The 11,798-nt window shown below is 41.6% G+C and overlaps 1 protein-coding gene across 4 annotated transcripts in view; it reads left to right on the forward strand.

The window, feature by feature from the left end:
• LOC116316669 (zinc finger protein 638-like) overlaps window positions 1-11,798 on the forward strand; it is a 57,180-nt gene that overhangs the window by 31,293 nt on the left and 14,089 nt on the right. For 2 of the 4 annotated variants that reach the window (XM_031735289.2, XM_031735288.2), the window contains 4 exons: window positions 4,808-6,497; window positions 8,559-8,620; window positions 9,289-9,318; window positions 9,937-10,130. In XM_031735289.2, the coding sequence (XP_031591149.1) occupies window positions 4,808-6,497; window positions 8,559-8,620; window positions 9,289-9,318; window positions 9,937-10,130 (1,976 nt within the window). The remainder of the gene's footprint in view (window positions 1-4,807; window positions 6,498-8,558; window positions 8,621-9,288; window positions 9,319-9,936; window positions 10,131-11,798) is intronic. The other 2 variants (XM_039613790.1, XM_039613789.1) reach the window with 1 other exon arrangement.

Consider the following 11,798-nt stretch of genomic DNA (forward strand, 5'->3'; position numbering starts at 1 on the left):
AACAGCCGATTAGAAGCTAATATTATGTCAGCTGATGTTAGGCTTTAGTGTCCTAAAACTCACATTTTGCTCTGATAAACAGTTTGATCACATTCTCATGTTGAGTTTATTTGATAAGTGCCCAAGTCCACAATGTCACTTTCACTTCAAAGCACTTTGCCTTTATTGTTAGACAGACACTGTGTTGGTGTGCTGCTTAACAGTGACATCTGGTGGATTTCAAACAATATAACCTGGATAAATAGTGTGGAGAGAGACTAAACCAATTTAATTCATTCTGATATGTGGACACCAAACGAGTGATAAACGTCGTCTCCTTTACATGTGCAGGAGTACTCTGCTCTGAACCCCTCCGTAATAACTGCACTTCTCACTGCGTCGCTACGAGAGAGCCCATCCACCTTTGGGAGGACAGTCATTTCAGCCGCTGATGAACTGAAAACATAAACGCACAAACGGCACCAAAGACGGTTTCCTTAGCACGAGTGCAAATGAACCCACAGTTGTGCTTTCTAATGAACAGAATTTGCCACCGCTGAGTCATGTAGCGCTGAGCTACATGACTCAGCAGCTGTATCGGTCACGTGATTTTTCTTGCACTGGTGCAAGCTTGATACATATGATACATATCAAGTTTGATTCCATAATTGTATTTTTTAACTTGAGTATCTCAGGGTTAGTCTGTTGCTTTTTACATTTTATTTTAAGTGGTTGTCAATTCCACAGAAACGCTTTGGATTACTGCACCTCTTCTAGCTTTCTTCTTGGACCTCAGACACTGTTACTCTGTTACTCTATTACTAATGTCTTCTTCATCTGGAGGTAAACATGTTTCCTTATTTAGAGAAACTGGGGCGGGACAGTACACAGAGATCTGGCGATTGTATATGGAGATTGCACAAGGCCTTTAGTTCCAGACAATTCACATTTACAAGCTCTGTGATGAGAACAAAATAGGGCATGTTTCATAAATCTAACGGTAACTTTGTGTGCAAACTAATTTTTTTGTGCAGGGTAAGAATGTTTCCATGCAAAAATGAGTAAATACAGACCCCTTACAAAAATTAGAATATCATGGAAACGTTTATTTATTTCTGTAATTCCATTCAAAACGTTAAACTTTCATAGATTATAGATTCAGGGCCCACAACTTAAATGATTTCAAGTACTTGGTTGTTTATTGGTACATAATTTGGGCTTCCAGCTCATAAAACCCACGAAAACAGGAATTCAAAAAATTAGAACACTGTGAAGACATCACCATTTACTTCTCAGTTTTTGCAAAAATAAAAAAATAAAAATGTGGTACTTTCAAAATGATATGTCAGTCTTCAAGATCCGGCGAGTTGGCTGGCCAGTCAAGCACTGTGATGGCATGGCCATCAAACCAGGTTTTGGTGCTTGTGGCTGTATGGGCAGGGGCCAGGTCCTGCTGGAAGATAAAATCTGCATCTCCATACAGATCCTCAGCAGAAGGAATCATGAAGTCATATAAAACACTCTGGTAGACTGTTGTAGTGACCTTGGATTTAAGAAAGCAGAGTTTACCAACACCTGCACTGGACATTGCACCCCAAATCAAGACTGACTGTGGATATTTCACACTGGACTTCAAGCAGCTTGGGTTCTGTTCCTCACCCGTCTTCCTCCAAACCCTTGCACCTTGATTCCCGAATGAAAAGCACACTTTACTTTACCCGAGGAGCCCAACAGTTGTAGCCCATCTCCTGCATGCGTCTGAATGTGGTGGTTTTCGAAGCTGTGACTCCTGCCTTGTTCCCCTCTTTCTGGATCTCTGCCAGATTCATGAATCTTCTCTGTTTGAATTAAAACATTCATGCCCTGTAAAATTTGGGTTGATGTCTTCACAGTGTTCTAATTTTTTGAATTCCTGTTTTCGTGGGTTTTATAAGCTGGAAGCCCAAATCATGTACAAATAAACAACTAAGTACTTGAAATTGTTTAAGTTGTGGGCCCTGAATCTACAACCTATGAATGTTTAACATTTTGAATGAAATTTTATGGAAATAAATAAACTTTTCCATGATACTCTTTTTGGAAAGGGTCTGTATTTGGTCCACTGTCATGCTGAAAAATTGAGTCTTGTTCCAGATAGTATTTCATGGTAGATCAAGATCTGATGGCACTTTTCTTCTTTCATAATTCCATCAGTTTTGATGAGATCCCCAATACCACTGGCTAAAGGGTTTTAGGCCTCCCAATTTTTCTTTTGTTATTCACTTTTCTTGACTATTTCAAAATATGCTGCACATCAGCCAAGATATGCTAGGTTAACTCACCTCGTTGTGTAAAACTTTTATGCCCATTAAAATGTGTTACATTTAGCATTTTTATAGATTCAATTTGAGAAAATGGAACCAAGTTATGTATTTTCTGGCAGGGTTCTAGTAAAAAAGTGCAATACATTAAAATTTGGTTCTTTGCTGTTTTGTGTAGGCACAACACTGGTTTGTTCCACTAGTTAAGAGCCTTTTTTATATTTGTGTGATTCATATGTCAGTATCAAGTGGTTTAACAAAGAAGATAACATTTCTCTGGAAATAGTCAGGTACAAGAATTGGACTGAAAATAAATGAAAAAGCAGCCAGTGTCCAGAGAAGGATTTTGAAAGACCAGCGTCTAGGTAATCACTAATAGTTGGTTGATGTTAACAGCCATGTTAACATTTATAACTGTTAGATAGCTGTGGAAAAGAGGGTTTTACTAATCTATTGAAATTCCTCATGAAGTGTCCTTTGGTGTTGTGAACATCAACTACGTCAGCTGTTAGTGACGGAGGAGCTGGGCCTGTCTGAATCCGTGCTGTGTGATGTTTGTGTCAGGGTATCAGTACTGTTGCAAATGTGTCCAATCCAGCAGTAACCTTTAGTGTCACTTTGTATTGGTGTATCCATTTTGTTTTGTTTGTTTTTTTTGATGACTCAAGTCTCTGTTAGAGATGGAAAAATGTTACGTTTAAACAGCCTAGATTCACTTTTAGTTTACAAACTGCATTGCTTTTAATGAATCATCAAACGCTCTCTCTGTCTCTCACACACACAATTTGGTTAAAGGTTGGTAAGATTCATTCAAAAACATTGACCTCAGACACAGAAAATTTGGTCAAGCTATTTACTATAAGGATCATTAAAGAATGCACTGCGTAGTCATGCTGTTTAAAAATCAGTTCAACCCGACTGGTACATCTTGTTAAAGGAAGCATAGCAATGTAGAGCAGGGCGATAGGACCAAAAATATTTATCACAATATACATTTGAAAATTTGCGATAACGATATAACTGACGATATAATTGACACTAGACAAAATACTTTACAACTCCACAACTTTGATGGGTTTTTTTGCACTAATAATGTATTTTCACTTAAACAAGCAGCTGTTTTTTTTTATGTGCATTAAAGTTATATAAATATTTAACAGTGCAAATTCCTCGCTGACAGTTTAACCAAAAGGCATTTCCAGTGTAAACTGGCCGACATATCCTCAGCATAACCATATATAATATCCACAAACCTTAAAAAGAGGTTATACACACACAATACGGTAATATTATGTTGAAGCACAGTACGTATCACTCTGCGAGGCTCCTGCCTAAGATAGCCGTAATGCTCCGACAATCCATCAAGCGGTCCGGCTTCGTAGCTTAGCAAAGTAAAACATTTGACAGATTTTCGAGCGCAACGTACCACATAAAATCGTTTCGAGATCAGTAAACACAACCAGAATTCATACATAAGGCACGCGGGATTATAAGGGGCACTGTCGATTTTCAGAAAAATCAAAGGATTGATTTTAAGTGTGCCGTATTTTCCAAAACACACGGTAATAACGACGGCCCGCTAGCATGCTCTACCAAAAATAGTGCTTTGTTGTATATCTGACGGACGAAAGCTAAACCAGTTCCACATCACTGAAGTTGCAGCATTTTTACAAACCAGTTCTGGTTCATCCGTTTCATTCAACGATCTGCTTTCACCCTTCTCATTCTCCATCGGCGCCATGCGAAACGCCATGTGCATATGAAAACAAAGGCACTGCGCATGTGCGTTTTACCCATATTCTATCGCGATATTTCATTTTCTTATCATTGCCCAACATTACACCGGTATTACCGTGAACGGTATGATATGGCCCAGCCCTGTAGCAAGGTTTATTAGCTTTAATGTATCGTGTTTGGATTTCTATAGTGCTTTTTCTAATCATACAGACCAATCAAAATGCTATACGCTGTTGTTTCTGCTTGATCATGTTGACTCTTTCAGCAAATGGTAAGTGTTAATCCTAATTTCTAAATATTAGAATGGTGGGAGGTAAAACTGCATTATACACTTGTAGGGTGATTTTGTTCTGTACATTTTACCCAGGAGACGACTGTCATTATGGCCACATTGCACTGTATTTAATATACATAGCAGGGTAATGATTGGTGCTTTGGATGAAATGTTCAGGTTTTTACCTGTCAGGTTAGGTTAACATGTGTAGTGTTTAATTTGGTTGTTTCGTTAGTATTTGCTGTTTGGGGTCATCATTCTCACTGTTAGTAGTTTGTGCATAATGTTGCTTTGCTTTTCCATGATGAAGGAAAAGCAGGATGGGCAGCACGCTCCACTGCTAGACTTAAAGCTGACCAAATTTCTTAAAGTTTTCAAGAAGGCAAACACAGCGAGGACTGGCAAACTTGTTCAAGTGCCTGGAAGACGAAACAGAGACTTTATTTAAAAGCTGCTGTTGAAATGAAAAATTAACTCTCGTTTATTTGTAATAGTATATTTCTGCTTTTCACCTCAGCCTCGCTGTCCGCACAGACAGTAATTCACATCTTACTCCTGTCCTTAATTTGGAGCCCAGTGCAACATTCACCATCGCCGACACTACCAGAGGGACCCATTTCATATTTGGGCCTACGGCTGGTCTTGCTGGAGTGATAGCTCTCCGATTGGCGCAGGTTGAGACCGAGGCACAGATTGCTCTCCGGCAGCTTGCTGCTTTAGCAACCGTCGCTTTCGGCAGCCAGTGTCACAGCAACTGGTTTACAGCAGCGCTACCTCCTCACCTGGCCCTCCTGACTCTTTTCAATAGACCTCAGGCTGTGGGGTACACAAGCTATAAAACCTACAGAACCACACGGCCTTGTCTGTCTGCTGCCATGTATCACCAACACCCACAGGGCTCACAGCCATTTTCTAATGGGGGCAGACCGCCACCTCGTCAGCCACCTCCGAATCAACATCAGACTCGCTCTAATATGCAGGTGATGGGTTTCCAGTTTCCTCGTCCGACCCAACTACCTGATGAGCTTGAGTCTGCTCTGGCAATCCGGGGTGCCAGGGACATGGACCACCGCCAGATTGATCATATGAACCGACCAAATCCACACCAGAACCAAGGTTCTGGGACCAGTCAGCATGGAAACTTTGGCTCTAACCCAGTATCCCTCCCCACTGACAATCAGTCTGAACACCACCAGAGAGTAGATTGGTCAAGCTACCAACCTCCAGCTAAACTGTTTGCTGGTCCTCCACCTTCTTCAAGTCATCAGTCACAACAAGGGGCCCAACAGCCTCAGAACACCCAAGCAGGATCAAGACTTTCAATTTGGACTCCATCTGTATGTGAATCTCTTTCGAACCAAGTTCGGCATGTCCATGGTACCAGTGGGGAGGGTCCGAGTTTATACACACCAGAGAGCGCAGGAAGTATCTTGGCTAGCTTTGGACTTTCAAATGAGGACTTGGAAGTCCTGAGTCACTACCCTGATGATCAGTTAACCCCAGATACCTTGCCGTTCATACTGCGTGATATCCAAATCAACAAGTCAGGGAAACAGAAGACTTTGGCTCCCACTAGCTCATCCTCATTTTCACACAGCACCCATGATGTGCCATTGCCTCCTTCTCACTCGTCTGCATTGGCATGTTCTCACTCTCCAGAAGTGCCCAGCCTCCTTACTGTTACACAGACAGCCGGTAAAGTCATTGACTATGGGCATGCCAGTCGCACCAAGGACGAAAGCGGTAACATGGGGAACTTCAAAAGAGAACCACTGTCTAGTGAACAGACAGTTAAAATGTTCCCAGCCTTGTCCTCTTCATCAGCTACAAAAGTGGATAAAAGTGAAAGACGGCAGGTTCATTTGGAACACACTGAACCAAGCAAGCATGGAGACAGTGACTATCGCAGGACGAGCAGCCTCCAGCGCGAGAGCAGTCATTCACCAGGGAAAGAACTTTCTCCATCTCCTAGATCCCGTGATCTAGACAGAGACTACAGGCGTGATGGAACCAAACAAAGACTGCCATCTGAAACGAGGAGTGACGTTTCTTCGAGAAGGTCCCTGTCCTCTTCATGTGGGTCAAAACCACACAGCAGCGGCAAGAAGTTACCTACACCCACCATGATAAGTGATTTCTCGGCTGTGTCTCCAAAGGTGTATCCCCATACCTGCTCCCTATGCCACATAGTGTGTGACCAGGAAAAGGTGAGTGCCCTCGTGAATGCCCATTTAACAATGTCCAAGAGTTTTCCTAAAAGAGTACCTTCGAGTAATAAATTGTAGTCCGCAATCTTCACCAGACAGTTGTCGAGATGTTGTCTTTTATATATTTTTACATGGATGATGTTTCCTATACACAAAAAAAGGCACAAATCCTCAATAATTAAGCCAGATATTTGTACTTCTGACAGCTACACGTGGCCGTCACCATCTTGGATATAACCTGTTGTCACAGCTGAAGTGCCCTTGAATGTTGCTAACACACCCTACCACAGGGATTAAAAGAGAACTGTGGAGGTACTAACATCAGTAGATAGGACTTAACAAGCTTTAAATAAAATTCATCAAAGACTTAATGTGCTTCCCCACTTTAAAGAAAGCAATCCCATACTTTCAAATTACTCCCTGTTATATGTAATTACTCTTAAATATCTATGGAGTGCAGTAAATGGTTATTTGAAAACATAATTTCCTTCCTTAGGGATTATTAAAGTATTCTAAATGTTGCCACATCCTGTGAACTTTGACTTTGGTTGACTAAGATGCCTCTCACTGACCAACTTTTAGTCAACTATTTGGGGACAGGTAAAAAACATTGGTGATGGCAAAGCCTCATGGAGAATCCATGATGGTAAATCACAATAGTAATTAAATCGAGGTTTGGAGTTTTTTTTGGGGGGGGGTTGCTGCTTTGGTTTTTTGATCGTTTGGGAAATCAACTTGCTAAGATGGCAACAACTTAAAAACCAATTTTTCTTTACTTCCTTTGTGTTTGTCTCATAATGATTTCATTGATACTTTCGAACAACCATTAGAGGTGGGGGTTGATGTGTAGTCATCTGACAGCATCTGCGTATCCTCGCCCAAATTAGGAGGTGCTTCCACAAACAGAAGAGTCAGACATTTGGTTTAGATTTTTCCTCTTCAGAAACCTCAGGGTCTTGTCACTACCAGGTTTTCTTCAAGGGAAGAGGCAACTGTCTGGTGAAGTTAAATGATTTGAAAGCGTTGCCACTATGGGAGGAGGAATCGGCTGTTTCTTAACTGTGAAACATGTTACTCCGCAAACTTATCAAAAGGTTCAACCTGGAACTGCTTTTTCAAAAAGTACTCTCCCGATTAGCGGTTTTATATGAAACTCCATCGAGTTATTGCTTAAACAGGATACTACTTCTTGCTTTTTTAATAGCTGTAGTAATAAGCATGTGTACTGAATAAATCCTTTTAAAAAGTTGTTAAAACTTAGGAAAATCAAGGATAATGAAATAATTCTTAAAATTACTACTATTGAATAAACTCCTTTACTCAGTGCTCTGGTTCTTGGTTTTGTGGTGGGTATCCCTGCAGATTGTGTTTTCATTGAGACATCAAAGTTTGAAAATTGTTTGTACTCTGTCTTTGAAGCGCCTTGAGGCAACTGTTGATGTGATTTGGCGCTATATAAATAAAGTAGAATTGTCTGTAATCACTTATGTTTAGGCTTATAATTAATACAACTGTAAGAACCTGTATAGTTGAGAGACACACAAACAGTTCCCATATTTGACAATTGGTTTAGCTTTTCTTAAAGAAAAAAAAAAAGACAGAATAAATAAGGTGGAGACAATCTAATCACTTGGCATAATGACCTTTTTAAATGGTTGAATATATTCATTTTCACCTTAAGTGCCATACATCCCAGGATCTAACAGGGATTCCACAGCATAGGAAACTGATTGGTGCATAAATAATGCTGTTCAGACCAACCCAGTCTGAAAAAGACATTGGATTGGTCTGAACAGCATTTGCCTTTTTCTCTGGCAGCGAGGAAACTTTTGTTAGTTTGAAGATGAGTAACTACACTTCAGGTGGTGGAAATAGAAGAGGGCAACCAGATAAACAAATGATGTCACTTCTGCCAGCATCTGTAACATGATGTGAGCAGAAATACCAAATCAAAGACACGGGCCAGCTGACCCAAAGATCCATTATGCAGAATTTACGATAAATTTCTTTGACTTTTTGTCTTTGATAAAGATTTGATGATGATGTTTTTGTTTTTTCCAGGACTGGGTTAAACATGTTAACACTGTCAACCACACAGCTGCCTGCAGAGATCTGCGCAACAAGTGAGGAATCTTTAATGTGTTCCTGAAACCTTTTACCTGCAGTGTAGCAGGATAATCAGTAATGACTGGCTATCTGTTGTGCTTTTTTTAGGTGTCAAAAAGTAAGAAATGAATGCAAAGTTACACATATATTGTTTGTGTATTACTTTGTGACAGATGAATACCGGGGTAATAAGTTAAATGCTCTGTTATGTAAGTGGACTCCAGCTCTATTGGTGCTGGTGGTCTGGACAAAAAGAGCCTATACTATTAGAAAGGAAAGCCCAACAATCAGACGCTCCCCTATGAGCAAGCATGTGGCCACAGTGGGAAGGAACAACTCCCTTTTAACAGGAAGTAACCTCTGATGGAACCAGGCACCGGGAGGGGCGGCCATGTGCAGCGATCACTTGGGGTGAGGGGCGGGCAAAGGGGTTACTGTTACTGGAGAGCACCAGTAGTGACCTTTCAGGGGAGAATACAGTTAGAGAGGGGAAGGGATGAAGCCAACAATGATTCAGCTGTCACAAAAGGACAATGACCTTTTAAATGAATACCTTCCAGGCTACTGAGGGTATTTCCTCAGGATATGATGAGATGATCATATCCTGAGGAAAAAGTCCTAGAGTCTTGTACTTGGTAGGTTCCTAACTCTCCTGATAATCCCCTCTGCTTGTTTTTCTCTGAAGGTACCCTGGCTGGAAACCAAATCTGCCAAGGTCAGTCAGACCTGTCCTCTAATGGTTCCCATAAACTCTTTTTAGCTCCACAACTGGTGAAAGTCACTTTAATCAGATGGCTTGAAAACTTTTCACATAACTTGATAGTGTTTAAAAAAAGAAGAAATTACTTAGAAATCTTGTTGCTTATACATTTGAAGGTGGTTCTGAATTCTCTTGTTCCATAAATGAGTCCATATGTGATGGATGAGTAAAGGTAATCTTCACTACAGTTTGCTTCCTTGCATAGAATGTGATTTATTGTTATTAACAGCTTTATCAAATTGTTATTGTTCAGTATGGGCACTTGAACACTCTGTAGGGTTAACTATACACAACAGTGTAACCAGCTATAAAAATGTTCAATCACATGTCTGTGCAGTATTGGCTGCTGTTAAGAAATTGATGACAAATGGAAAGAAACCGCAAACACAGAATTTCATGAAGCTCCTCCTGCATCAACTCTCCTGATCCAGATATGTGTCCCATCATAGAGCCAAAGCCCCCTGCAGTTAGGAACAGGAGCCTGACCTTTGATTGGGTCTCCGCATACTGTGCGACCTGGCTAAAACGGAGGGTTATTACAATTTAATGTCTTTTTTTTCTTTCTGTTTCTAGTCAGAGTGGACGATATGGCAGCCGTGCTCTGTGGGATCCCAAGGATGGCTCTCCACAATCCATGTCTCAGTCCCTGTCTCGTTCTCGTTCTCCAAGTCCTCCTCCAAAAAAACGTCGGGCGGACAGCCACCCATACAGGCCACAGAGGAGGCGTAATTCCCCTCAGCGTTACCCACAGCAGGCGCATGACACAGGTACATCTCATGCCAGAAGAGAACATGATTTACACAGTTCACAATGTGTAACCACGCTACACTCCTCTGAAATATAATTTTGTGCCATTTCAATTCAGTTTTGTTATATAGCCTCAAATCACAACAGCAGTCACCTTTAATAGCTCCCAAACTGAGTTCAACTGTTCACTAATCAGTTTTTAAGTTTTGTTTTAAAGATGACTTTTGTTGCATTGAGCCGTAGTTTAAATGCGCATGCTCTAATTAAAAAGTTAGTTTAGTTATTTAGATATATTTGTAAATGTTAACCCTCGATCTATTTTTAACAAGGGTGACATCGTTCTATCCACCCCCTCTGATGCTAATTGTATGGAGGCTTAGAGAGATTTGCATAGAGGATGAGAGAGGAAGGAAATGTTGAGGGGCAGTGGGGTGTTTATTTCCCACTAACAGGCAGCTTTTTATTCATCAGGAGCCCACTGAAGCACGGCTGACTGAGGAGAGGTGTACCATATTTTCATGACCATAAGACGCACCGTAATAAAAGGCGCAGTCTCAGTTATGTGTGCCATTACTGTATTTAACACACATAGGGCGCGGGTTTTATATACAATCTACGCCCACACTTCCCCCTTTAACGTTCTCATGGTGTCCTCTGCTACGTCCACCTTACAACAACAACACACACAAGCATACAAGTATCCGTATTTAAAAATAGAGCGGGAGCAAAACTGAGTTTGGTACTCACATTTTTATTACCGGTAATCGTCATCAATCAAACCCATCGAAGTCCTCATCCTCTGTTTCTGAATTGAACAGCTGTGCTAAATCTCCATCAAACATGCCAGGTTCACTTTCTTCACTGTCAGAGTCACTTTCCGTGCCGTGCGGCTCCTCGGAAATGATGCCGGCTTTTGCAAAAGCTCGAACAACAGAGCCAGCAGACATGTTAGCCCAAGCGTCTACAATCCATTCGCAAATTGTGGTGTAACTCGCCCGGCGCTGCCTTCCACTCTTAGTGAAACTGGTCTCCATCGGTCATCCATCGCTCCCACGCCGCTCGCAGCCTTACTTTGAACGGGCGGTTCACACCGATGTCCAGCGGTTGGAGTTCCTTTGTCAGGCCTCCCAGAATGACAGCAAGCTCAGAGTTCATTTGCTTCACTTGTTTTTTCACATCAGCTGTGAGATGGGCACGCATAGAGTCACAGATCAACAGTGATGGTGATGCGTGGAAAAAAACCACCTGGTCTCCTTACATACACCTCCCTCAGCCACTCTTTCATCATTTCCTCATCCATCCAGCCCTTTTCATTTGCCTTAATGATGATTCCTCCTGGAAACTTCTCTTTAGGCAAAGTCTTTCTCTTGAAAATCACCATAGGCGGCAGTTTCTGTCCATTAGCATGGCAGCCAAGCACAACAGTAAAAGAAGACTTTTCGTGCCCTGTTGTGCGTATCGCTACCGTGCTGGTCCCCTTCTTCTCCACAGTGTGACTCACCGGGATGTCGAAAGTGAGCGGCACCTCGTCCATGTTAGTGACGTGGCTGGGCTGGATGTGTTTGTCTGCCATGTGTACTGCAGTAGGAGCGGAAGATGGCCAGCTTTTCATTATAATCCGCTGGAAGTTGCTGCGCTACCGTAGTCCTGGTCCGGATGGAAAAATGGCACCGTTTCATGAAACGAAA

This window comes from Oreochromis aureus, linkage group 6 (assembly GCF_013358895.1).
Source record: "Oreochromis aureus strain Israel breed Guangdong linkage group 6, ZZ_aureus, whole genome shotgun sequence".
In the NCBI taxonomy this organism is placed as follows: Eukaryota; Metazoa; Chordata; class Actinopteri; order Cichliformes; family Cichlidae; genus Oreochromis; species Oreochromis aureus.